The following is a 27,823-nucleotide window of genomic DNA, read 5'->3' as shown; positions in this document are numbered from 1 at the left end:
ATTTCCCATCAGCCCTGGCGGCAAGGAGCCGCACTTGGGGGAAGGGTCTGCCGCGAAGCCTGCGGGGAAATGTAGTCCATCTGCACGGTCCCCGGCACTCCCCAGACTCTCAAGTGGGTCAAGGGAAAGAGGCCCAGAAGGCGCGTCTGCCTGCCGTGTGCCTCCGTCGCCGATTCCTAGGTTCTCGGGTTCTGGCTGTTTTTGGTTGCTCTGGCGTGGGGGTCTCTTCCTCTGATCAGGTCTCTAGGTCTCTCAAGAAGAGGCCAGACTGTGATCTCCCCGCTTGGGAAGGACTTCTCCCCAGTGTATGAGCCTGGGTGTGCATGTGAGCTTGCGTGGCTGCTCTGGTGAACACGGACGCGCTGGGTCTCTGCGCCGGGGTCGCCACCTGGCACTCTCAGTGATCTCCGTGCCCCTCTCTCGCTGTGCACTGTCCACGTTGGTGCCCTCTGTGATATTTTCTCTCCCTGTCTCTGTCTGTCTGGGTCTCCTGCCTCTGTCTGCGCGCGCTTCTCTGCTTGCTCCCCTGCAGTGGGTGTCTCCCCTCTCACTTTGTGGGTCTCCATGCTTTCCTTCTCTGTTTATGTCTATGTACAGTCACTGTCCCGCCTCCACACCCCCTTCATTCTCCAAGCTTACAAGAAAATATCCAAACACTTCAGCATCAGCATCCCAAATTTATTCTCCAGCAGCTGTGGCCGGGTGGGAGAGGCTAAGGGAAGAGGAGGGGAGGAGGAGAGTCCCAGAGAGTGGCAGGCACTGGGGAGGGTTGGGGTGGGTCCGAGCCAGACAGGAGCCATGCACGGCAGGCGGGCTGCGGGGAGAAGTGATGGCTTCGGGATGGGGAAGTCTAGAACGAAAGCTGATTGGGAGCCTCTGGGGAAAGAATCCTCCATATATCCCAGAAATCCCCAGAGCACAGCAGCGGGACGTACTGGAGGAGGGGGGCACGCCTCCCACTCATCTAGAACTAGAGTGGAGGCGGGGGGCCTCGGAGGCCGAGGGCTGTTCTGGAACCGGAGTCTGGAACAGCCAACCCCGTGAGGCTATTTCCCCAGGGGCGGGGTCTGGGGGGAGGCATAGAACTACCAAGATGGAGTCTCGAACCCCATGGAGTTGGGGATGGTTAGTGGTGTGGTCTCTGGACCCGATTGGGGCAGAGTCCAGAACGCTAAGGTCAGGGAGAATATCGGGCTCCGCTCAAGTCTTGAACGCGGGACGGCTGTAGAGGCTGTATGGAGTTCAGAAGGCCAGCAACGCTTGGGAGGGGCGTCTAGAACCCGCGGGGGCAGAGCTGGAATGCTGGGGTGCAGGATCTAGAATGGGACAGGGGGTGGTGAAGTCGGGGGTGAAGTGGGGGCTGCCGCCGGCACGGCGGAGGGGACGTTGGGGACACCTAGTGGCGGCGGGTGAGATTACATGACGGGCACAGGCACTGGGCTGGTGGGGCTGCGGGCATCCGGGTGCACGAAGTCGGGGTTCACGTAGGTGAAGCCCTGGAAATCGGCCTGGTCGATGCTGGCCAGGACTAGGCGGTCTGGAGGGGTCAGCGCTGGCGCCGCCCGCGTGAAGAACTTGTCAAAGTTCTCGCCGCTGCGGCCACACTGTGGGAGACGTGGGGGAGGGAAAGTTAAGCAGCTCCGCGGGCTCCTCGGGTGTCCCTCTGTGTACCCCAGTCTCATCTCCTGTCTCCTGCAGAATCTCTATTCACGCTTCATGGTGTCTGCACCTCCCTTTGTTGGGGGCGGGGGGCTCTGCAGAGGGAACCCCACCCCCACATACAGGTATATTGAGGCCCAGGGGAACCCCACCCCTTCAGGGACCAAGTTTTTGTTGCCTGGAGGGTGACTGACCGGGCGGGGTCTGAAAGGAGGCGGGATCTCCAATCGTTCCAGCCGCTCCCAGTCAATCCAGCGGAAAAAGCCATGTGCACGGATGGTAGGTTCGCCATCAGGCCCTGAGCCCAGGCGCTTCCCTGGGTGCTTGGTCAGGAACTGTGGGAAACACAGAGAGAGACAGACAGACAAACAGACAGAGTGCCGGACAGGTAGACCCAGAGAAAGAGGGACAGAGACAGGCAGATGGAGGAACCAAGAGACACAGGCATGAGATCCGGAGACATAAGAACAGCCAGGGGAAACAAGCAAACGGAGGGAGGAAGGGAAAAGAAAGGAGAGAGAGAAGAAAGAAGAAGAAGGAGGAGAAGGAGGAGGAGGAGGGGGAGGAGGAGGAGGAGGAGGGGGAGGAGGAGGAGGGAGACAGACAGAGAGACAGAGAGAGACAGAGAGGAGAGAGAGAGGAAGAGGGACAGAGAGAGAGAGAGACAGACAGAGGGTGAGAGTGAGAGAGAGAGAGAGAGAGACAGGAAGAGGGAGAGGATACATGAAAATGATAGCAGATGAAATTCATACCCAGAGACCCAGGGACACACAGAGAAACAGAACAAATCATGAGGGAGATGGAAAAGGGGAGAGGGAAAGGGGGTAGGGGGAGAGAGGGACAGGGAGAGGGAAGGGTAGGGGGAGTGAGGGAAGGGGAGAGTGAAGGACAGAGGGAGGTGGGTAGGGGGAGGGAGGGAAGGGTAGAGGAGATGAAGGGGAAGAGGGAGGGAATGGGGGAAGAGAGGTTGCAGACCCAGAGAAAAGGGGAAATAGAAATTCAGAGGGTGGTACAGAGACCCCAGGTAAGAAGGCAGAAACCCAGAGAAGGGAGGAGACAGAGGAGACCCAGGGGGACAGAGATTCAGAAAGAGAGAAGGATAGAGACCCGGGAAACACACACCCAGAGGGAGGAATAAAGACCAAATATGGGGACAGAGACCCAGAGAAAAGGGAGGACAGAAAGCCAGCAGGAGAGGAGGGTGAGATGTAGCGTGTGTGTGTATGAGAGTGGACACAGGAGGGAACAGAGACGGGGGGTAGGGGGGTTGGACAAAGGCCCAAAAGTGTAGACAGAGATGCAGAAGGAGACACAGAGAAAAGGAAGAAACACAGAGAGCCCCATCGTATGCAGATGGAGGGGAGGCATGAGACAGAAACCAGAGAGAGACTGTCAGGGAGATGCAGAGAGAGCAGCTAGACACAGAAGGTGCTGACATGGGCTGAAAATCTGCTATGGGCCAGGTGCTTTCTTCTGTGTCAACTCCATAACCCCTGAAGAGAGTTAAGCTCACAAAGTTTTGGTGACTCACCCAAGATCCCACAGGAAGAAAAGCTGCAGAAGTTGGGTTTACCTGACCCACCCAGTTCTAGACAGACAGACACCCTGGACTTTCAGTACTTCCTGCAAGCAGGGAGCTGGGGAGTGGGAGTCACAGAGAAGGATGAGACAGAGGCCATCTCCAGGCCTCGTGGCAACAGGGCCGGAAATCATTGTTCTAGCAAAACCTATGCATCATATCAACTTTTCCAACAGATGGAAGTAAAGTGACTTCAGGAATGGGAGCATTTTTCTAATAGGCACAGAGACAGCAATGGGGTGTGTGGATTGTGAGCCTGGAGAAGCTGGGAGTCAGGGGGCTCTCACCCCCTTGCAGATGGCCACGGCTTCCCGGGAAAGCGACTTGGGGTAGGTGACAGTTTGTTCCATGATGGCCTGAAACAGCTCCTCCTCGTCCTCCCCATCGAAGGGAGGCTATCAAAGTGGAGGGGATAGAGAGTCAGGGACGTGCCCAACTGCCTTTCCCCAAACCTTCCACACCCTCCTCACCCCACTGGCAACATGCCTGACCCATCACACGCCCCACGTGCACACCTGACCACACCCTCAGGAGAGATCGGACCAAACCACCAAAGCTTGATCTCTCTCCTTCTCAGGTTCTCTCATTTCCTATCTCGGATGCCTCAGATCTGTGCATCTCTGTACTATTCTACCTCTCTTTATCTGCTATGTAAATCAGCAGGCTGTTAATTATGCAACATGTCAGTTAAATAGAAGAGAGGAAAAACTGCAGGAAACACCCTAAAAGCATTCTCCTGGTTGGATGAGTAGTTCACAGTCTTCTGAGGTTACAAAAAATGATACCAAGGCAAAGATTTAGAGATGGGGTTTCATCATATTGGCCAGGCTGGTCTCAAACTCCTGACCTCAAGTGATCTGCCCACTTCGGCCTCCCAAAGTGCTTGGATTACAGGCGTGAGCCACCATGTCCGGCCACATTTTTTTAACTTCTAACTAAAATTTAGCATTCCCTTCAGTTATGAATGCAGGCAGCAGCAGTGCTTGTGGCTTCATTATCAATAGTAATCACAGGTATTTTCTCATCACATGAGAGTTGCAGATATTCCAAATTATTAGTCATTGCTACATCAAAATTACTGTTAGAGCTCCTTTTTACTTTACTACCATTAGAACTTACTACTTAATGAATTAATAAGAAATTGCACATATGTCCATTTTCCAATTGTAAATATTTAGACAACTGTATACATTGAATTTAGTTGGTTGTTAGATTCAATTAAATTTTAAAAGTTTTGGTGACTATCTTTCAAAATGATTGATTTATTTTTTGTTTGTTTGTGTGTTCTTTTGAGATGGGGTCTTGCTCTGTCGCCTATGCTGGAACACAGTGGCATACTCATAGTTCAGTGTAACCTTGAGTTCTTGGGCTCAAGTGACCCTCCTGCCTCAGCCTCCCCAGTAGCTGGGACTATAGGTGCCCACTACCATAGCCAGCTAAGAAGATGATCAAGAGAGTGGTAACCAATTTTTTTAGCTGTAGTACACTCAGCAGTCCAGGAATCCAATCAAGCTGATTTAGAATGTATGTAATTGTCTAAGCTGACACAGCCAGTAAGTTGCAAAGTGAGGATTTGAACCTTGGTTTTCTGTGTATGTATTATTCTATTTTGTGCATTGAAAAACATTCTTCTGAGAAGAGATCCATAGGCTTAACCAGACTACTACTTTAGCATCTAGGGAGAAAGAATCCATGGTACAACAAAACAAAACAAAACAAAACAAAAAACCTGGTCTACATTATGACAACGCTTCAGAACCATGGACAGCGCTATTCGGGCACAACCTTCTGGGCTCCTTTCTAACTGGCTCCTCCTGAGATCCAGGTGCCCCTCTCTGCCTCTTTTAGCCAAGCCAGCTTCTCCCCACCTTCCCTTACCTGTCCTGCCAACATCTCATACAGCAGAACTCCAAAGGACCACCAATCGACAGACTTCCCATAGGGCTGGTACGCAATGATCTAGGGGAGGTGGAAGGCAGGGAATCATGATGCGTTCTTTAAGAAGCCTAGGACCCCTCTGGCCTCACCCCCTGGGAGCTCTACCCACGTTAAGTGCTTTCAGCACAAGCTCTTCCCACTCTGAATATTTATTTCGTCAGGTGATTTTTTGTTTCGTTTTGGTTTTTTTTTTTTGACAGGGTCTCACTCTGTTGCCCAGGCTGGAGCACAGTAGTGTGATCACAGCTCACTCAGCCTCAACTTCCCAGGCTCAGGTAATTCTTCCACCTCAGTCTCCCAAGTAGGTGGGCTACAGGCGTGCACCACCACACCTGGCTAATTTTTGCACTTTTAGTGAAGATAGGTCCTCACTATGTTGCCCAGGCTGGTCTCAAACTCCCGGACTCAAGCAATTTGCCTGCCTCCGCCTCCCAAAGTGCTGGGATTATAAGAGTGAGCCACCACGCCCAGCCTCCACTCTGAATATTTTGGCCAGCGATCTAACTTTTGGAATATTCTGGAAACAAACCATACCTACTTCAAACATTCATTTGGCCTCAAATAGAAAGACTACCTAACGGCCAAGTCACTGGTTCCACCCACCTAGAATATTTGTGTCAGAGTCAGGAATATGTGTATAGTTTTCAAATTTTCTTTTCTTTCTTCTTTTTTGAGATGGAGTCTCACTCTGTAGCCCAGGCTGCAGTGCAGTGGTGCAATCTTGGCTCACTGCAACCTCCACCTCCTGGGTTCAAGTGATTCTCCTGCCTCAGCCTCCTGAGTAGCTGGGTTGACAGGCACACACCACCATGTCCAGCTAATTTTTGTATTTTTAGTAGAGAGAGGGTTTCACCATGTTGGCTAGGCTGGTCTTGAATTCCTGACCTCAAGTGATCTGCCTGCCTCAGCTTCCCAAAGTGCTGGGATTACAGGCATGAGCCACCATGTCTGGCCTCAGTTTTCAAATTTTCTACAGATGATTCTGATTACCAGCCAGGTTTTGTGATCACTGACGTTGATTATTTGGGCACGAGTCAGGCACATCCTCCCAAGTAGCTGGGACTACAGGCATGTGCTTTATCTATCTATACGTACGTTCAGAACATCAGCCCCACCCCCTTAACAAAGTCAGGTAATACCCCACCCACTTAAAATACTCATAGGACAGCATCTGCTCTCCCAGAACCTTAGGGATCTCACCCTGCCCTTTTTCTTTTTCTTTTTCTTTTTTTGAGACAGGGTCTCACTCTGTTGCCCAGACTGGAGTGCAGTGGCACGATCTCAGCTCACTGCAACCTCCACCTCCTGGGTTCAAGTAATTCTCCTGCCTCAGCCTCCCAAGTAGCTGGGACTACAGGCACCCGCCACCACGCCTGGCTAATTTTTGTATTTTTAGTAGAGATGGAGTTTCACCATGTTAGTCAGGCTGGTCTCAAACTCCTGACCTTGTGATCCGCCCGCCTCAGCCTCCCAAGTGCTGGAATTACAGGTGTGAGCCACTGCACCCGGCTTTTTTTTTTTTTTTTTGAGATGAAGTTATGAAGTTATGCTCTGTCACCCAGGCTGGAGTGCAGTGGTGTGATCTCAGCTCACTGCAACCTCCGCCTCCCCGGTTCAAGCGATTCTCCTGCCTCAGCCTCCCGAATAGCTGGGATTACAGGCACATGCCACCACGCCCGGCTAATTTGTGTATTTTTGTTAGAGATGAGGTTTCACCATGTTGGCCAGGCTGGTCTCAAACTCCTGACCTCAAGTGATCCACCTGCCTCAGCCTCCCAAAGTGCTGGGATTACAGGTGTGAGCCACCGCGCCTGGCTGATCCTGCCCTCTTGAAAAATGCAGCACAGAAGTCCAGTCCACTTAGATCAGAGAAACATGTACAGCACAGGAAATAAGCTTCCATCCAACTGAATACTCCAGGGAGAGCCCTGCCCAGTTAAAAGTATTCAGAAGATAGTCCGGACATGTTCAGTGTTGGCAGTGGACAGGCCACACCCACTCAGAGTACACTAGAAATCGTCTGCCCCTCTCAGAAGGATCCAGGGTCAGGTCCTACTTGGAATTCCTACGAGCTGGTCCCACTCTCCTGGAACATTCACCCACAGGTGCTGCCCACCTTACCTATTTAGAGACCCAGCTGGGCCCACCTGGCAGGCTCAGTGCACAAGCTCACCTGTGCTGGAGGCTGGAGGAACGCCTGGCTGTGTAAGAAGGCCACAACTCATGACAAGGTCTGAGGGTCAGGCCTCACCCGTGATGAATACTGGACCATAAGCCACACCCTCTAAGGGATCTCAAAGCGTGACCAGAGCAGCAGGGTTGGGGTTACCTCCGGGGCTATGTAGTCCGGGGTCCCGCAGAAGGTGCGGGTTGTCGTCCCGGGGAAGACGTTCTCCTTACACATGCCGAAGTCAGTGATCTTGATGTGTCCCTCAGCATCCAGCATCACATTGTCCAGCTTCAGGTCCCTGGACGATGCAGGGGTGTGGGGCAGGAATTGCAAGAAGGGTTGAGTTCAGCAGTCTAGAGCCGCATATTCAAATCCCTTCCCTTCCAGGGGCGTGATTTCCTCCACGGAAATTCCTGGGGCTGCTCACCTGTAGATGATGCCCTGATTGTGAAGGAAGAAGAGGCCGATAGCGATTTCTGCCGCGTAGAACCTGGAGGACGGGGTGGGTGGGGACGTCAGAAGGTCAGTGGCTGGATCCTGCCCCCTTCCACCACCCCGTCCATTCTCTGTTGGCTGAGACTTACGCTGCATGGGGCTCCTTAAACTTGCCCAGCTGTTGAATGTGGTACATCAAGTCTCCCCCGGTGACGTACTCCATCACGAAATACAGGCGGTCCTGCGGAGAAGTGCATGGGCTTAGAGGCGGGACCCATCTACCCACGGTAGGAGAATTTCTTTCCTGATCACTCAGGACAGACGTGGAAGGTTCCAGATGCACCCAACCAGAAATTCAGAGCACCTAGCCACATCCCTGGGAGGGCCCTAAGGTGCTAACCCTGCTACCTCAGAATCTCCACCCGCCAGACCACCGCCAACTATCAGACCACGTGTTCTGGCCCCGCCTTCTCAGAATTGAAGACTGAAGCCCACCATTCGCTCGAAATCCGGGAACACCAAAATCTCTTTCCACAGCCACTCACACACAGATGCAATTCTGGCTTCCTACTAAGAATCAAAGTTGCAGCTGGGCGTGGTGGCTCACGCCTGTAATCCTAGCACTTTGGGAGGCTGAAGCGGGTGGATCACCTGAGGTCAGGAGTTCCAGATCAGCTTGACCAACGTGGCGAAACCCGGTCTCTACTAAAAATACAAAAATCAGCTGAGTGTGGTGGCGGGAGCCTGTAATCCCAGCTACTCAGGAGGCTGAGACGGGAGAATTGCTTAAACCCGGGAGGCGGAGGTTGCAGTGAGCTGAGATCGCGCCATTGCACTCCAGCCTGGGGGACAAGAGCGAACTCCTTCTCAAAAAAAAAAAAAGGAATCAAAGTTGCTCATACATATATTTTAATCCAGGTGGCTGGCCACTCTCATTCGGAGCCCCTGGAAGTAAAGTCACGCCCTCTTAAAATCTTGCAGGTTCTGACTCTCTGCCCCTAAGTCGCAATCCTAAGGAAATGTCCTGTTTCTGATGTGTCCTTCAGTCAGAATCCAAAAGTGATGACCCCGTCACTCGGAGCCCAATTCTGGGCAGGCCCACTAGGAAGGCACCCTCCTCCACTGTGCCCCTTTGCTCAAAATTCCAGAGCACTGGCTACAGCCACTCAAGACCAAGCTCCCCAGGGAAACAGGCATCTGGCCACTCCCCTCAAGAGCCTATCCACCTGGCCACGCCCCCAAGGAGCTCAACCGCTTCACGACACCTCCGCAGGACCCATTCACCTGGCCAGGCCATGCCACCGAGGAACTCACCGCCTGGCCACGCCCCCGAGGAGCTCATCCGCCCGACCACGCCCTCCGAAGAATCTACCTGCCTGGATACGCTCATTCATAATCTCATCTGCCTGGCCACGCCCCCAAGGAGCCAATCTGCCTGGCCACGCCTATTAATGATCCCATCGCGTGACAAAGCCCGCACCTCTAAACCATCCCCCAAAAGATTTCATCCGCCTGACCGCGCCCCGCGAAGAGCCCCTCTGCCTGGCCACGCCCCCCGAGGAGACCCTCCGCCTGCCCACGCCCCCAAATGGGTCCCTCCGCTTGACCACGCCCTCCGAGGAGCCCCTGGCCTGGCCACGCCCCCGATGAGTCACTCCACCTGGCCACGCCCTCCGAGGAGCCCCTCCACCCGGCCACGCCTCCGTTGAGCCCCTCCGCCTGGCCACACCCCCCTATGAGTCCCTTCGCCTGACCACGCCCCCCAAGAACCCCCCCTCCCTGGCCACGCCCCCTGAGGAGCCAATCCGCCTGGCCTCGCCCACTCAGAGAGCACAAAATTCTCTTGCCTCGCCCTAAACTCAGAATCCCAACGCAGATGTTCAGAACTGGATAAGGCAGGGCCCGGAGGCCAGCCTCCGCCCCCTCCATCCTTACCGGGGTCTGGAAGGTGGAGTGGAGCTGGGTGAGGAAGTGGGGCCGGCCGCCAGGACCCCGGCCCCCCAGCGCCAGCACACGTTTCTCCACCAGCGTGCAGTCCACATCGTCGTCCTGGACGATCACGTCCTTTTTCAAGATCTTGATGGCGTAGAGCTCATCAGACCCCCTGCGCTCGGCCAGCATCACCTATGCGCACAGTTCCAAAAGGGCCAGTCCATGTTGGGAACCCAGTGGTACAGGACCTGCCCCCTCCCTTTCAGGGACGCAGGGAAACGGGATCCCAGGCCCTTCCTCCATCTCTTAAGGGACTGACAGCCCTGACTTGCCGCCCGTCCCCTCAAGGAGAGTGTCCACATCTGTAAACCTCTCCTCTCCAGGAACCTGAACGGCCCAACCTAACCATATTTGAAGATGCAGGAGCCCAGTCTCTTCCCACCCCCACTTCCTCCCTAAGAACCAGAAATCTGACCTTCCCACAGACATCCTCCCTTTCCCCCAGAACCCCAGGAATCCAACCTTCCCAAAACTGCCTTTTCCTAGAACCATGAGGAAGCTGAAGTCGGAGATGTGCAGGCGTCCTGGGCTCGCCCCGAAGAAGCAGCGCTTGGGGTCGGTGGGACTAGGGGAAGGGGAGGGAATGGGAGAGGAAGAGGGGCCCATCCGCACCCGCTGTGGAAAGGAGAAAGAAAGAGCCAGAGGCAGTTAGACCTTATACAGCGATAAGGAAATGCTCCCAAGAGACACAGCACCCAAGAAAGGAAAGGATGAGAATCGCTAGACAGAGGAAAATGGCCACCCTCCTACCCTGTCCTTGGCTTAATTTTCTCTGACTCCCCATAGCCTGGAGGGTTTATTTATTATTCAACAAACACTTAGCTCTTTTTTTCTTCTTTTTTTTTTTAGATAGCTTATCATATGCTGTTTCCAGAAAACCCTGCTATCGTTTCCATTTTACAGAAGAGGAGACTAGCACAGAGACGTTAAGTAACTTGCCCCAAGTCACACAGCGGGTAAAGGACAGAGCCAGAAATGAAACCCAAGCAGTCCAGCTCTAGAATCTGGTTGCTCTTAGCCTCTAAGCCGGAATTCCCTAGAGGGTTTGGTAAAACAGATTGCTGGGTCCCACTGCCAGATTTTCTAACTCTATAAATCTGGGGTGGGACCTGAGAATCGGTATGTGTAAAAAGCTTCTGGGTGACATGGGCGCTGCCAGTCCAGGGAGCACACCTGGCTTTCAGCTAGGGTCCCTTCTCTACCTTTTCCTGCCTTGGTCCCCCAGGGAGGGGGCCCAAGACTAAGCTGCTGTCACAGCTTCCACACTTGTCCCTCTACATGGACGGCTGCCCTTTCTAATGCATTCTCTACTCAGCAGGCACAGGAGCCAATTTAAAAATAAATAAACCAGGTCATGTCTCCCCTATGCTTGTAAACCCTTTAACTGCTCTCTCTGTGTTAAGATTTTATTCCACATGACTTGCAGAGCCAGGCTGAGACTGACCCTGCAGGTTGTTCTCTCTCCCAGGGGCTCCATGGTCCAGCCACCCTGGCCTGACACACATTGTCCTCCCTCCCACCTCAGGGCCTCTGGATGTGCCGTTAGGTCTTCCTGTAAAGCTCTCCCCTCCCCTTCCCTCCTAGTTGTCTCCCAAACACCCTTTAGACCTTGACTCAAGCATCACTTCATAGAGGCCTCGCCTGACTTTTTAAACTGGGTCAGATGCCTCTCTTACCACCCCTTGGTCACCATGGACAGCACCTTCCTGGCACTTTTATTCTTAGTAATTTACATCTATCTGTGTGACTATCTGCTTTCTGCCTGTGAGCTCCCTAAGGCAGGGGTCTGCTTTGTTCGCTAAGACACAGTAACACTGCCTACCTCATTGAGGCTACATAAATATTTGCTGAGGGCTGGGTGCGGTGGCTCATGCCTGTAATCCCAGCACTTTGGGAGGCCGAGGTGGGCAGATCACCTGAGGTCAGGAGTTCAAGACCAGCCTGGCCAACATGGCGAAGCCCCATCTCTACTAGCAATATAAAAATTAGTAGGACATGGTGGCACATGCCTGTAGTCCCAGCTACTCGGGGGGGCCAAGGCAGGAGAATCGCTTGAACCCGGGAGGCGGAGGTTGCAGTGAGCTGAGATTGCTCTACTGCATTCCAGCCTGGGCAACAGAGCGAGACTGTGTCTCAAATAGATAAATACATAATAATAATAATAATAATAATAGTAAATAATCAGGGCTGTTTCTGTTTGCTGTGTTGTTAGCCCCGTACCTAGCTCAAGGCTTGGCACATAGTTGGTATTCATTGGTAATATTAAGTGGTGCCTGCTGAACTGTGGGAGAGTGCTGTGAGCCACAACAGGCACACACACCACCCTACACTCCCTGCCTCTAGGCCTTTGCCCACCATCTGCCCTGCTGGGTTTCTTGGGTTTGTACGGGAGGATCATCCCTGCTGATCTCAAAAGACTCTACCTCTTTGGCTCAGAATGTCCTCCCGCTGGTACCCTTGTCTCCTGCAGAGCCCATTCTCTTTTTTTTTTTTTTTTTTTTTGAGATAGAGTCTCGCTCTGTCACCCAGGCTGTAGTGCAGTGGCACGATCTCGGCTCACTGCAAGCTCCACCTCCCAGGTTCATGCCATTCTCCTGCCTCAGCCTCCTGAGTACCTGGGACTACAGGCACCCACCACCACGCCCAGCTAATTTTTTTGTATTTTTAGTAGAGACGGGGATTCACCGTGTTAGCCAGGATGGTCTCGATCTCCTGACCTCGTGATCCACCCGCCTTGGCCTCCCAAAGTGCTGGGATTACAGGCGTGAGCCACCGCGCCCGGCCGCAGAGCCCATTCTCAAACTTAACTTTGCAAAAGGATCACCTGAGGAATTAATTTAGTAGGCAGACATTTGAGGCATCAGAGAGATCCTCACTGAGTAGGTCTGCAGAAAGGCCGGGGAATGTGCTTTTAAAAGCAAGCACTCTAGGAATTCTGATGCAGGTGAACCCCCACACACAACATTAAAAGCTCTGGTGAAAGTTTCTGCAAGAGTCCAGTAAAGACTATCACATGTTGTTGCTGTTGTTGAATCTTGAAGATTCTTGTCTTCTTTTTGAGACAGAGTCTCCCTCTGTCATCCAGGCTGGAGTGCAGTGGAGCGATCTTGGCTCACTGCAACCTCTACTTCCCAGAATCCAGCAATTCTCCTGCTTCAGCCTTCCGAGTAGCTGGGATTACAGGCGCCTCCACCATGCCCAGCTCATTTTTGTATTTTTTAGTAGAGATGGGGTTTTGCCACGTTGGCCAGGCTGGTCTCAAACTCCTGACCTCAGGTGATCCGCCCGCCTTACTAGGATCACAGACATGAGGCATCGTGCCTAGTCTATCATATGCTTATATATTTTGTTTAATGTCTTCCTCCTGGTGTAAATCCCATAAGGAAAGGAACTTTTTTGTTTGTTTGTTTGTTCTTTCCCTGCTTTCTCTATATCCCCAGTGAGTAGAGCCACGCCTGGCACACAAAGATGCTCTGTAAAGTATTTTTTGAAAGGGTAAATGAGGGAGAGAGCATTACTTCCTTCTGCCTGAAAATCTGGTCTCTCCTTTGGGAAATCCCGCCCTTCTACCAGGTCTCACCTCTCTAGGAAGCTTTCTCTGACTCAGGCTGTGCCAGGGACGCCCCAGTGCCTGAGGCTGTCTCCATTACAGCAGCATTGCTCCTCGTTGTGAATGTCTGGGTTTGTAACTTTGTCCTCCACTAGAAGAAGAGCTCCACCAGGGAATGGCCTGATTCTATTCCCAGAACAGGGCCTGGCTTATGACACCCTAGAAAATGGGTATTCGTCTGGGCGTGGTCGCTCACGCCTCTAATCTCAGCGCTTTGGGAGGCCAAGGCGGGTGGATCACTTGAGGTCAGGAGTTCGAGACCAGCCTGGCCAACATGTCGAAACCCCATCTCTACTAAAAATACAAAAATTAGCCAGGTGTGGTGGTGCGCTCCTGTAATCCCAGCTACTCAGGAGGCTGAGGCAGGAGAATCACTTGAATCTGGGAGGCAGAGGTTGCAGTGAGCTGAGACTGCATCACTGCACTCCAGCATGGGTGACAAAGGGAGATTCTGTCTCAAAAAAAAAAAAAAAGAAAGAAAGAAAGAAAAAGAAGGATATTCGATGAGTGAATGAATGAATGGAGAGATTAAGATCATCATGCTTGACAGATTTTTTAAAACTCAAGAATCGGCTGGGTGTGGTGGCTCACGCCTGTAATCCCAGCACTTTGGGAGGCTGAGGCGGGTGGATCACCAGGTCAGGAGATCGAGAACATCCTGGCTAACATGGTGAAACCCCATCTCTACTAAAAATACAAAAAATTAGCCGGGCATGGTGGTGGGCGCCTGCAGTCCCAGCTACTCAGGAGGCTGATGCAGGAGAATGGCGTGAACCCAGGAGGCGGAGCTTGCAGTGAGCCGAGATCGCACCACTGCACTCCAGCCTGGGCGTCACAGCGAGACTCCATCTCAAAAAAAAAAAAAAAAAAACTCAAGAATCGGTCGGGCGCAGTGGCTCGTGCCTGTAATCCCAGCACTTTGGGAGGCCAAGGCAGGCGGATCACCTGAGGTCGGGAGTTTGAGATCAGCCTGGCCAACATGGCGAAATCCCATCTCTACTAAAAATAAAAAAAAATTAGCTGGGTGTGGTGGCGGTCACCTGTAATCCCAGCTACTCAGGAGGCTGAGGCAAGAGAATTGCTTGAACCCGGGAGCTGGAGGTTGCAGTGAGCCGAGATTGTGCCATTGCACTCCAGCTGGGCAACAGAAATAAAAATAAAAATTAAAATTAAATTAAATTTAAAAATGTAAAAAAACCTCAAGAATCAATTCAGGCGTCACCTCCTCAGGGAAGTCCTCCCTGACCACCCTCCCCTAGGCTGGATTAGTGCCTCCGTTAGGCCTCTTCAGTGCCCTGGGCTACCTCTAATTTAGCACATCTTCCTGTATTTTAAGTATCTGTGACTGTGCCCCTACCTTGGAGAGTTGCTTGAGGGTCAGATTCATCTCTGGATCCTGGATTATTCAGCAAGCACAAGACAGGCCTAGCACAAATGTGTGCTCAACTCATGTGTGGGGAATTGAAGACAGAAGTCAGAGGAGGAATAAGAAATCAGAGACGTAGGCAAAAACTGCCTCCATTCAACGCCTTGGTTCTACTCACCTCATACAATTCCAGGGGGTAGTTACAAGCCTGGGAGAAAAGAAAGAGAGAGTCAGGGTCCCAAGAGATGCAGGGGATCGCCCTAGAACAGGGGCTGGTGGCCCCTAGTACCCTCAAGCCATGGCGATGGATAGGAACTATAATTCCCATCAGACCCTGGGGCTCGAGTCCCCTAGAAGAGCAGAGGAGGGAGTCCTAGGGTCTTCTGGGAACTGTAGTCCCAGGACCAGCAGGCACTCAGGGGTGGAAGGAAAGGCCAGCTCTGAACTGTGGGACGCTGGGCTGGGCTCCCTTGAGAAAGCCAGGGTCTGGGTACCTCAAACTTCTGGAGGAGGCTGCAGTTGTCAGCATCGGCCACCGGCACATTGTAATACTCGCCCTCCTCCTGGTTCAGTAACTTGTACCTGACATACAGACGGAGACCAGAGGCGGGCAGCGGGGATGGGGCACCCGTGGGAGAGGCAAAGACATTGGAAGGGAGGAAAGAGACACAGAGAGACGGACACAGAGATGGAAGAGAGAAAGAGTGAGATAAAAAGAGAGGGAGAGGGAGAAAGGGAGGGGAGAAGAAGAGAAGAATAGAGAGAGAGAGGGGTGTGTGTGTGTGTGTGTGTGTGTGTGTGTGCGCATGCTGGGAGGCAGAGGGAAGGACAGTGGCCTGGAGGAGAGAGACCACACACAGATGGAGATGGTAATATTGCGCTCCATCCCCAGGCCCCAGCCCTGCTCCTCACCAGCCATCCACAGGCGCCTTGAGCAGCTCCGAGACGCCAAAGGACATGGCCCCCATGAAGTCATTGCGAGAGGTCCGGTCCCAGTCCCACACCTCCACGCTGAGCCGGCGCTCCACATCCCCTGGCTTCAGGTTGCTGCAGGAAGGTGGGGTGGATGGGGTGCGGGGCCGAGCTCATGGCTCCCCTCGGTTCCCCATCCTTGGTGCTGGAGGTGGGGGCACACCCAGCCAGCTGGGGCTCCTCTCCTGCTTTGTCGGTCTCGCACCTCTGACCTTCCCAGCGGGGCTCTCTCTCCAGCTAGGGCTTTGGGGCCTGAGGTAAACCTAGAGAGCTCTTCCTCTCCCTTCCTCCTGCTTTCTCTGCCCCTTCCCATCTCTGTCTCTTGTCTCTCAAGATCTCTCTCTCTGAGTCTCTGTACCCTTCTCTCCTCTCTGGGTCTCTATCACTCTGTCTTCCTGTCAACTGATCTCTGTCTCCCTGCCATCCCCCATCTTCTCCCCTCCCTCTCCATCTGTGCCTCTCTTTGGGTTTCTGCCTCTTCTGAGACTCTCTCTTCTCTCTCTCATCTCTGTCTAACTCTAAAGTTGGGGGCTTCAATGGAGACTAATTATACAGTGGTCTGGCTGTCTCTCCGTTTCCGTATCTCCATCCCACTCCCTCAATCACTCTATTCCTTTTTCCCACCATCTTCTTCTGCCCTTTTCTGGGTTCCCTCTATCCTAACCCCTCCCATCAGCTGCTCTCTGGGGGCCACTAGGACCCTCAGATCATTCTCTGTCAGCTGTCTTGCCTTCCCTGCACCCCAGACTCACAACACAAAGGTCTCATTCCACACAGGGTTTAGCGTGGCTTTCACCGTTCGGGTCTTCTGTTTCGTCAGGTTCCGAGGGTCTGGGATGAGCTTCAGTTTCACATAGGGATCAGAGAGACCATTGGGGTCCATAGGAATTAGGTTACGGGCCTCGCCAACTAAACGGGGAGTGAGGAAGAGTGTGATGGGTTAGAGATCCAGGAAGGGGCTCCCAGCCCTCCTCCAGTCAGCAATCAAGAGTTCCAAGCTTGGCCAGGCGCGGCGGCTCATGCCTGTAATCCCAGCACTTTGGGAGGCCAAGGCGGGCGGATCACAAGGTCGGGAGATCGAGACCATCCTGTGAATGGTGAAACCCCGTCTCCACTAAAAATACAAAAAAAAAAAAAAAAAAAAATTAGCTGGGTGTGGTGGCAGGTGTCTGTGGTCCCAGCTACTCAGGAGGCTGAGGCGGGAGAATGCCGTCAACCCAGGAGTCGGAGCTTGCAGTGAGCCGAGATTACGCCACTGCACTCCAGCCTGGGCGTCACAGCGAGACTCTGTCTCAAAAAAAAAAAAAAGAGTTCCAAGCTCTCAGTCTCGTTTCTCATGACTTCTTACCTCTCCAGAACCCAGAAGACAGGGCATAGAGCCCTTTCCGCAACCAGTGACCCTGAAATCAGATCCAGAGCCCTTCTCTCCATTAGGAACCAGAGTTTGGACCCTGGCCATGTCACCAGTACTGAACCACAGCCTCCCTCAGAACCAGGTACTCTCCCTTCTCAAGATCCTTATACCCGGAAAGCCATTGCCGGGGAACGGTGGCTCACCCCTGTAATCCCAGCACTTTGGGAGGCGGAGGCGGACGGATCACCTGAGGTCAGGAGTTCCAGACCAGCCTGGCTAGCATGGTGAAACCCTGTCTCTACTAAAAATACAAAAATTAGCTGGGTGCAGTGTCATGCACCTGTAGTCCCAGCTACTCAGGAGGCTGAAGCAGGAGAATCGCTTGAACCTGAGAGGCGGAGGTTGCAGTGAGCTGAGATCATGCTACTGCACTCCAGCCTGGGCAACAGAGCGAGATCTTGTCTCAAAAAAAAAAAAAAAAATTAGCCGGATGTGGTGGCAGGCGCCTGTAATTCCAGCTACTCGGGAGGCTGAGGCAGGAGAATCCCTTGAACCCCGGAGGCAGAGATTGCAGTGAGCCAAGATTGCACCACTGCACTCCAGCCTGGGTGACAGAGCAAGACTCCATCTCAAAAAAATAAACATAAAATAAAAACAAAAAAGAAAGCCATTGGCCAGGCGCGATGGCTCACGCCTGTTAATCCCAGCACTTTGGGAGGCCGAGTCGAGGGGATCACCTGAGGTCAGGAGTTCGAGACCAGCCTGGCTAACATGGTGAAACCCCGTTTGTACTAAAAATACAAAAAATTAGCCGGGCTTGGTGACACGCGCCTGTAATCCCAGCTACTCGGGAGGCTGAGGCAGGAGAATCGCTTGAACCCGGGAGGCGGAAGTTGCAGTGAGCCGAGATCGCGCCATTGCACTCCAGCTTGGGCAACAAGAGCGAAACTCCGTCCCAAAAAAAAAAAGAAAGTCAAAGTCATTAACAGGTGCAGAAAGTTGCAAGAAGCCAGGTTGGAGGCGGGGCTTCGAGCCAAAAGGGGTGTGGCGGGGTGTGCTCGGCCTTTGGGGTGGGGTCAGGAGTGTGGGCGTGACCATTGAAAGAGGCGTGGCCCCATCTTTGGGGTAGGGCTGGGCCAGCACAAGTGCCTTGGATCAGCCCCGCCTCACACTTGGGGAAGGGGCGGGGCCAGGCGAGGGGGCGGAGCCTCACCAGTTACGTGGATCTCATCTGCTGTGGGAGCCCGGATCTCCAGCTGCAGGCGCCCGCGGCGTTCGGTGTGGTCCACACCGCACAGGGAGGGCACGCTACGCACACAGCGCCGGTGCACGTTCATCTCGCAGCCTGGAGGGGAAAGCTGCGGGGTAGCACCTCAGGCCCCGCCCCCAAGCCAAGACTCCACCCCCCACCCCATCCCGGGCATTTCCCGGAACCCAGACCGGGCGCTTTGGAAGGGCCCTGGCAAGGCCCAGTTCACTCACAGGAGCATTTCATGCCCTGGTGCACAAGCCCGTAGAGGAGGGAGCCACAGTGGTCGCAGAAGGTGGGGCTGCTGTAGCTATGCAGGCGGAACTTGTGTTTGTTCCGGGGGTCCTGGGGGCAGAGAAGACTGGCTTAGGGGGCGTTGGGAGGGTCCTAAAACCCCAGGGGAGGGGCCCTTTTATCTTTTCCTCCTGCCTTGCTCTCTAGGTCAGCCTGAGGCTCCATCTCTTTCACTCTATGTACCAATAATCATTGAGCACCTGCTGTGTGCCAGGGACTGTTCTTGGTGTGGGGACCCAGCATTAAACAAATGAAAAAAAAAAAAACCTCTTTGCCACATGGAGTTTACTTCCTAATGGAGGGATACGGAATGTAAACATGGTAAATAAATAAAACATATAGTTTGATGGTTGGTAATGGGTGCTCTGGAGAAAAAATGAGGCCAGGATGGGGACCACCAGAAGTTGGGGGATTGAAATTTTAAATACGGTGGTCCTGGCTGGTCGCGGTGGCTCATGCCTGTAATCCCAGCACTTTGGGAGGCTGAGGTGGGCGGATTGCCTTGAGCTCAGGAGTTCTGGACCAGGCTAGGCAACATGGCAAAACTCTGTCTCTACTAAAAATACAAAAATTAGCCGGACATGGTGGTGCATGCCTGTAATCCCAGCTACTCAGGAGGCCGAGGCATGAGAATTGCTTGAATCCAGGAGGCCGAGGTTGCAGTGAGCCAAGATTGTGCCACTGCACTCCAGCCTGGGTGACAGAGCAAGATTCTGTCTCAAACAACAACAACAACAACAAAACAGTGTGTGTGTAGGGGGAGTGGCAGGGGGGCCTCGCTGACCAAATGATATCTGGGCAGAACATGAAGGAGGCAGGAGCTTCCAACCTCCCATAGTTCCCATCCCCCCAACTCCCACAAGTTATTATTTGAGGACTTGTGGGCCACCCTGAACCCCAGCTCCTTCACTGGCAGCTTCTGTCAGTGTCCATATGGTATGCCTTCTCTGAGCTCCAGGTGGAATGGAGAACATGACCTCTCAGTTATAATAGGAACCCAGGAGGCCTAAATAAAATAATTGGTGTACAAAACATAGCCGTGCCTACCATGTTAGATGCTCCCAATACTATTACTGTGGTTATTGTTAGGGATTTTATTGAAGTCCCTACATAGCCCTGAATGTAAGTAAGAGCTAGGCCGCTTCTCAGCTGTGTGATTTGGGGCAAGTTCATTCCCGGTTTTGAGCCTCAGCATCCTCCTCTGTCAAGTGGAAATAAATAATCTATATTTTGAAGCAATGCTAAATTTCCAGAGTCCATTAAGCATGAATGCAGGTCATCAGTGAAGCTTCTCCTTCTCCCCTGCCACCCGCTACCCCCGGGACAATATCTGCTTGTTAAATAACTCAATTCTAAGAATCCATTAAAAGGATTATCACAGGGTGAAAATTTAGGCCATTCTTGGATTTTCATCCATGTTAGTGGGGTTTCTAGTTTGAGTATATATTTGGGTAGAGGAGGGTGTTGGCAGTTTCCAGGATCCTTTTCAATGTGCTGAGCTTCTAAGTATCTCCGCTGACCCTAACTCAAAGGGTTCCTGCCGCACTAAATAAGATGCTGTGTGTGAAGGTTCTCAGCAGGCTGCCTGACACACAAACAATCCACAGACAGAGGCTGCTGTTCTTATTCTCAAAAGTGAACGTCGCCGTTAAAAAGGAGACAGCACGGAGGCTGTGGTTACATACATCAGAGTTCAAATCTTGCCTCTACCCCCTACCCAGCTAGGTGGCTCACCACGCCTGCCCCTTTTCAAAGCCTCAGATTTACCGCTTGAAAAGTGGGGGCATGTGCCCTCCCTGGGGACTAAATGAAATCATGCTTGCCAAATCTTGATCCATGTTACCTTTTTTTTTTTTTTTTTTTTTGAGATGGAGTCTCACTCTGTCGCCCAGGCTAGAGTGCAGTGGTGCGATCTCGGCTCACTGCAACCTCTGCCTCCGGGGTTCAAGCGATACTCCTGCCTCAGCCTCCCGAGTAGCTGGGACTACAGGCGTGTGCCACCATGCCTGGCTAATTTTTTGTATTTTTAGTAGAGACGGGGTTTCACCACGTTAGCCAGGATGGTTTCGATCTCCTGACCTCGTGATCCGCTTGCCTCAGCCTCCCAAAGAGCTGGGATTACAGGCATGAGCCACCATGCCTGGTCAAGGCATGTTACCTTTTTTTTTTTTTTTTTTTGAGACAGAGTTTTGTTCTTGCTGCCCAGGCTGGAGTGCAATGGCGCAATCTTGGCTCACTGCAACCTCCGCCTCCTGGGTTCAAGTGATTCTCCTGCCTCAGCCTCCTGAGTAGCTGGGATTACAGGCGTGTGCCACCACACCCAGCTAATTTTGTATTCTTAGTAGACACGTGGCTTCTCCATGTTGGTCAGGCTGGTCTCGAACTCCCAACCTCAGGTGATCCACCCTCCTCGGTCTCCCAAAGTGTTGGGATTACAGGCGTGAGCCACTGTGCCTGGCCTGCATGTTACTTTTAAGAAGATCAACTGCCAGCAGTGAATCACTTGAGCCCCAGAAGTCAAGACTGCAGTGAGCAGTGACAGCACCATTGCACTCCATCCTGGGCAACAGAGTGAGACCCTGTCTCAACAGCAAAAAAAAACAAAAACAAAAAACCCCCCGAGTGATGCAGAGGAAAGATCTCCTTCTCACTATTCACTCGTTCCCTCATTGGTCATAATAATAATTTTAACAAGAATAAAAAATAATATTTTGGCTCTTGCTATGTGTCAGAAACCATCCCAAATGTCTGACTCACTAAATCTTCAAAACAATCCATAGTGAGCATAATTATCATCTCCACTTTACAGACAAGGAATTCAACAAGTGCAGAGAGGTAAATTAACTCAGGAAATGTCACAGAACCAAAAAGTGGTGGAGCTGGGATTCAAACCAGATAGGGACAGGAAAAATAACCAAATAAGCTGTTGTGTGGATCCAACCTATACTGTATACAAAATACTTGAGGCCAGGTGCAGTGGCTCACGCCTGTAATCCCATCATTTTGGGAGGCTGAGGCAGGAGGATCGAGTGAGACCAGGAGTTGAAGACCAGCCTGGGCAATATAGTGAGGGAGACTCCATCTCTACAAAAACTTTTTTTTTTTTAATTAGCTAGGTGTTGTGGCTTGTGCCTATAGTCCCAGCTACTTGAGAAGCTGGGGCAGGAGGAGCACTTGAGCCTGGAGAATTCAAGGCTGCAATGAGCTATGATCCCATCACTGTACTCCAGTCTAGGTGACAGAGTGGGACCCTGTCTCAAAAAACCCCAAAAATCGGCTGGGTGCGGTGGCTCACGCCTGTAATCCTAGCACTTTGGGAGGCCGAGGTGGGCGGATCACGTGAGGTCAGGAGCAAGACCAGCTTGGCCAGCATGATGAAACCCTGTCTACTAAAAATATAAAAATTAGCTGGGCATGGTGGCTCGTGCCTGTTCTAGTCCCAGCTACTCGGGAGGCTGAGGCATGAGAATCGCTTGAACCTGGGAGGTAGAGGTTGCAGTGAACCAAGATTGTACCAGTGCACTCCAGCCTGGGTGACAGAGTGAAACTCCATCTAAAAAATATCCCAAAACCAAACAAAACAACAAAAAACAAAAAAAATCTTTTTTTTTTTTTTTTTCCAAGACAAAGTCTTGCTCTGTCGCCCAGGCTGGAGTGCAGTGGCGTGATCTTGGCTCACTGCAACCTCTGCCGCTCGGGTTCAAGCAATTCTGCCTCAGCCTCCTGAGTAGCTGGGATTACAGGCAAAAAACAAAAAAAAAAATCTTGATGAGTGTACCCAATGAGCACTGGATGCATCAGACTTATCTGGTGTTGGTGGCGGAGGTGAGTGGACGAGGGGGGTCATCAATCACATACACATGCTGGTAGACAGTGGTGCTCAATATATGTTCTATGAAGTCACATCTTCTATGTAGACTTCTGTTATTTTCAGCTGAGAGGGTGGTAAAACGCCTCATGGACTTCTGTGAATCTCTCTCTCTCTCTCTCTGCCTCTCTCTCCATCTGTACATCATAAAACTGTCTCCGATCTTGTGTCAAACCCTGGGCGAAACTCTGAACCCACCTGACTTCAAAACAAGCCCGGAAGTGTCCAGATGTGTGCTGTCCCATTCGGTGGCCACTAACTACACGTGGCTGTTTAAATTTAAGTCAGTTCTGCCAGGCGCGGTGGCTCATGCCTGTAATCCCAACACTTTGGGAGGCCGAGGCGGGTGGATCACGAGGTCAGGAGTTCGAGACCTGCCTGGCCAACATGGTGAAACCCCATCTCTACTAAAAATACAAAAAAAATTAGCAGGGTGTGGTGGCATGCGCCTGTAGTCTCAGCTACTCAGGAGGCTGAGGCAGAAGAATTGCTTGAACCTGGGAAACGGAGGTTGCATTGAGCTGAGACTGCGCCACTGCACTCCAGCTTGGGCAACAGAGCGTGACTCCGTCTCAAAAAATAAAAATAAAAAAAATAAATTTAAGCCAATTCGAATGACATGAAATGGAATTTCTAATCCTCAGCCACAGTCGCCCTGTTTCAAGTGCTCACTGGCTACATGGAGCTGGTGGCTGCCTATTGGACAGTGCATGTACAGAATGCTTCCGTCACTGTAGACAGTTCTGTTGGTCAATGCTAGATCATCAGCCCCATTTTATAGGGGAGGAAACTGAGGCTCAGAGATAAAGCAGAAAAGGGAACGGGAATGGGCACTCAGGGTTGACTGGTCTTGTGAGCCTCTGATGGAGAGAGAGGGGGTGGGGAGAGGCTGTGTGTCTCTGCGTGCTGCACATCTGTGATGACAGGGGCATCTGTACATGCACGCACATGTGTGCAAGTGTACTGTGGGACTTCCCTGGGTCTCCTCTCAGCATCTCCTAAGCTGTTGTCTGTATCCACCATTTTCTATTTTAGTCTCTTTCTCCAGGTGTCTGCGTCTCCGTCTCTTGGAGTTTCTCTGTCCATCTTTTGGTGCCTCCAGATTCCTCTCTTTCTCCCTGGTTCTTTCTCTGCTCCATCTCTCTCTCTCTCTGCCTCAGCTTCAGTCTCTCCTAGGTCTCTGTCTTTTTCTGTGTCTCTGTTCCTCTTCCTGAGATTCCCTCTGTCTTATGTTGGCATCTCCGCACCTGCACTGATATTTTTCTCTGTGTGCCCCTCAGCTCTCCATTTTTAAATCCCTTCACCCCTGGATCACAGCCCACCCCCGGCAGCACCCATCTTCAGTCTCCTCACCCCGGCCTCCTCTCTGTGCCCCACCTGTGTCCCCAGCCTGTCAGTCCCCCTCGCATTCCCCCTTTCCAGGCCAAGGGCAAGGAATCTGGGCCAGATAGCTCCCCCTATCTCTCCAGCCCCCCTCCCCTCCCAGCCATAAAAATAGCAGGAGAAATTGGGACGGACGCCGAGGGGGTGAGGGCGGGGGCGCGGCCCGAGGAGGAGAACCAGGTGTCCGAGCACTCACGTCCGTCTGGGGGCCCTTCCCAGCGCCTGGACACTCGAAGGTCACAAATTCGTGGCATCGTCGATGAACCACAAAGCTGCAGACTATAGGTGAAAATCATAGAGACACAGACGGAGGCATGGATTAGTCCAGCGGGAGACCCCAGCAGACAGAAAATTGGAAAGAGAGAGCGGAACTCGGACACAGAGAAAACCAGAAAGAGAGGGATCTCAACACAGAGAGTCCAACAAGAGAGAAAATCGGAGGCCAGGGAGAGAAGCAGGAGACCGAAACCCAAGAGATGGGCTCAGAGTCAGAAACAGAGACGCAGAGACTCACAGAGGGACACAGAGCACAGAGCTCAGGGAAGAGAGATGGAAAAAGAGAGAAAGAAAATAGGATCCCATTGACAAACAGACACAGGCCCACGGACAGAGATCAGAAAGCCAGGAGAGAGGCAGGCAGATTCAAAGAGCGAAAACCGAAATATCTTCAGACGCAGCCCAGGAAGCAGCAACTTGGGCAGAAGTGAGTCTGGGGGCGCTGCTGCCGGCCCGCCCCCCACCCTGACTCACTCTGTTCTCAGCAGTAGCAGCTGGTGCTCAAGGACTCGCCCCCCTCTCCCGCCCCCCAGAACTGCCGGCCCCGCCCGGCCCCCACTCGCCCATTGGTGACCCCACCCGGCCTGCCCCTGCCTAGGACGGCTGGTGTTGTCATGGCGACAGCAGCCTGGGGTGGGGGGGGGCTCTGACTTTGCATCTCCAGCCCCCTCCCCCTTCCCCCCTTCAGCTCCCCTTTTCCAAATCTCCCTGTTCCCATGGCAACAGATTCTCCAAATATCTGTCCCCACCTGGAGCCGGCCGAGGGAGGGGCCCCCAGCACCACCTCCGCGGTGGCCCCACCATCAAAGCTCCCTCCCCACCACAGGCTGTGTCTCTGCCACACCCCCCGCCCCGGGCTCCCCCGCGCCTCTCTGGGGACCAGAGAACACGTGTGTCAAGCAGCCTCAGCTGTGGGGCCCCAGCCTCCACCCTCCTGAGGGTCCCAGGAGCCCCGGTCCCCAGCTCTTACCTTGACATTGCAGGCCCTGCTTTCCGATACCCCTGGAAGAGTCAGGGATCCTAGGTCAGTGCAGAAAGGGGTACCTGGACCCCCAACCTCTGCGAGCCACAGGGGGCCTGCGCTCTCTGACCCTCCTCCCGCAGGGCCCAGGTGTCCAAGCCCCGGCCGCCTCCTCTTTCTAGAACCCAGAAATGTTGGCCCCCAGCCCTTCTTCCCTTAGACTGGAGTTCAGCCCCCAGTTTCTTCCTCCTTCAGACCCAGGAATCCAGGCTCCCAGCCCCCCAAGCCCTTCCTCCCTCAGACCCAAGACTCCAGGACCTCTGTCCTCCAGCCTCCTCCTCCCTCGGACCCAGGACTCCAGGAACCAGCCTCCTCCTCACTGAAACCCAGGAGTCGAAGCTCCCAGCGTTCCCTGGCCATCCTAGAACCTGGGAGTCGGGGCTACAGCCCCCTCCTTCTTCCTTCCACAGGGGTCGGCGTGATAGGAGTCTGCACCCCTAGTCCCCTCGTCCCCCAGCCCCCCAGCCCCCGTCCCTCACCAGATGAAGTCGGTGCAGTGGCTGCAGAAGGTGGGCTGCTTGAAGAAGCGAGCGGTGAACTTGTGGCTCTTGACTTCGTGGACCACCTTCTGCCTCAGAGCCCCCTTTCTGCAAAACAGGGGCCGGGGTCCCCCCTCTGAATCGCCTCCGCCGGGGCCCAGACCAGCCATGGCCCCAGAAACGTAGCAGGGACCAGGATCCTGCCTTTCTTGGGGGAAACAGGTGGAAGGGAGAGGAGCTGGAGACGCGAAGGATCAAAGGAGCCACAGGGAAATTCCGAGGTGGGCAGGAGAGGGGCAAGGCACCTCCAGGTGCGGAGCGCGCCAGGCAGGGAGCGGCACCCCGGGCGCGCCGGCTCCGCCAGGGGGAGCGGGCGAGTGGGGAGGAAGAGCCAAAGGCAGGGGCGCCGGCAGCCGGAGGCACGGGCGGCGGCGGTGGGAGCTCCAGCTCCGGCACCTGCTGAAATGTGGGAGCCCCGGGCGGGGGGAGGCGTTGCCAGGACGACCGAGAGGGCGGGGTTTCGGCTTAAAGGCGCTCCCCTCCCGGAGACACGGGACAAATGTCCTCCCTCCCCGCCCCCCACACGTGCACACACCCACTCCGGGGGCTGGCTGGAGGGAGGGGCATCCTCTGAGCCTGGCTCCCCCCCACCACCCTGCAATCTGTCATCCTGCCCCGTGTTCCTCCCCCACTAGGGTGCCTCGTGTGTCCTGTGGGCGCCCTGGGGTCCCTGTGTCTGACCCTGCCCCTCTCCTTCCTTCAACAAACTTTATGCTCCACGCTAGGGGTCCAGCAGTGGACAGGCAGGGTGCTGAGGCTCTCACTTTCTCCGATGCCGGCTGAGTCTTTATTTCTTCCCCTGGCCTCTCCATTATTTGTGTAGCTCTCTGCCTGCGTGTGTCTTTCTTGTGACCTCTGTCCCTCTCCCTCTATTCCTGGAGCGAGCTTTCTCGATGTGTCTCTGTTTCTGCCTCTCAGTGGATCTGTTTTCTTTTCCCTGTCTCCGAGAAATGCTGTTTCTATTTCTTTCTATTTCTCTATTTCCTCTGCTGTGTGTCTCCATCTGTATCTGTCGCCATCTCTGGGTCTTGGTGTCGTGGTTCTTCTCGGGGTCTTGGTCTGCCTCACTGTGAATCAGTCTCCCTCTGTCTCTCCCTCTACGTCTGATAAATTCTTCCGCCTCTGTCTCCCTGAGTTTGTTTCTTTCCCTGTCTTTGTCTCTCTGGCTCTGTGAATCTCTATTCTCTCTCAGGCTGTGACTTTGTCTCTCCCTCCCTCTGCAACTTGATCTCTTTGGGAGTCCGTCTCTGTCTTCCTCTCTGGGAGTCACTCTCTAAATGCTTGCCCCTGTCTCTCCCTCTCTCTCCTCACCTCCACCCGTCTTTATAAAAGCCTTTGTCTCTGTCTCTCTCCCTTCCTCCGGTTCTGCAACTCCGTCTCTGTTTTTGTTTGTCTCTTCCTATATCTCTCTGGTTCCATCTGTTTCTCTGTATTTGTCCCTCTCTGGCTCTGTTGATGTCTCTCTCTCTGATGCTAGGGGGGTCTCTCTCCCTCTTCTCTTCTCTGTCTCTGTCTCTGTCCCTTTCTCTCTGACCCAATCTCTATTTGTCTCTCTGGCTCTATGAATCTCTTTCTGTTTCTGGGGATCTCCCCGTCCCTCTGTGTCTGTGATTCACTCTCTCTGTGTCTCTGGCTCTCTGAATCTATTCGTCTCTCTGACTCTCTGAATCTGTGTCTCTGGCTCTATGAATGTCTCTCTATGTCTCTCTGACTCTGAATCTGTGTCTCCGGCTCTATGAATGTCTCTCTATGTCTCTCTGACTCCCTGAATCTCTCTGTGTCTCTGGCTCTATAAATCTATGTCTCTCTGACTCTGAATCTGTGTCTCCAGCTCTATGAATGTCTCTCTATGTCTCTCTGACTCTCTGAATCTGTGTCTCTGGCTCTATGAATCTCTTTCTATGTCTCTCTGACTCTGAATCTCTCTGTGTCTCTGGCTCTATGAATCTCTATGTTTCTCTGACTCTGAATCTCTCTGTGTCTCTGGCTCTATGAATGTCTTTCTATGTCTCTCTGACTCTCTGAATCTCTGTGTCTCTGGCTCTATGAATCTCTATGTCTCTATGAATCTCTGTGTCTCTGGCTCTATGAATCTCTTTCTATGTCTCTCTGACTCTC

At 53.1% G+C, this 27,823-nt stretch overlaps 1 protein-coding gene across 1 annotated transcript; it reads right to left on the bottom strand.

Moving 5' to 3' along the window:
* Positions 1-657: 657 nt before the first annotated feature.
* Positions 658-26,120, bottom strand: PRKCG (protein kinase C gamma). The gene is made up of 18 exons (XM_055370471.2): positions 25,646-26,120; positions 25,116-25,147; positions 24,066-24,148; positions 18,558-18,669; positions 18,289-18,420; positions 16,474-16,630; positions 15,662-15,796; positions 15,244-15,331; positions 14,928-14,957; positions 10,236-10,388; positions 9,717-9,905; positions 7,931-8,022; positions 7,774-7,836; positions 7,506-7,644; positions 5,117-5,197; positions 3,526-3,633; positions 1,854-1,994; positions 658-1,604 (listed from the first exon to the last, which is right to left on the bottom strand). The coding sequence occupies exons 1-18, from the start codon at positions 25,813-25,815 to the stop codon at positions 1,416-1,418; spliced, it is 2,094 nt and encodes a 697-aa protein (XP_055226446.1). The 5' UTR covers positions 25,816-26,120; the 3' UTR covers positions 658-1,415.
* Positions 26,121-27,823: the final 1,703 nt, after the last annotated feature.

Source organism: Gorilla gorilla, chromosome 20 (assembly GCF_029281585.2).
Source record: "Gorilla gorilla gorilla isolate KB3781 chromosome 20, NHGRI_mGorGor1-v2.1_pri, whole genome shotgun sequence".
NCBI lineage: Eukaryota > Metazoa > Chordata > Mammalia > Primates > Hominidae > Gorilla > Gorilla gorilla.
Note: the sequence above shows the minus strand (reverse complement) of the source record. Positions and strands in the feature narration are given on the sequence as shown.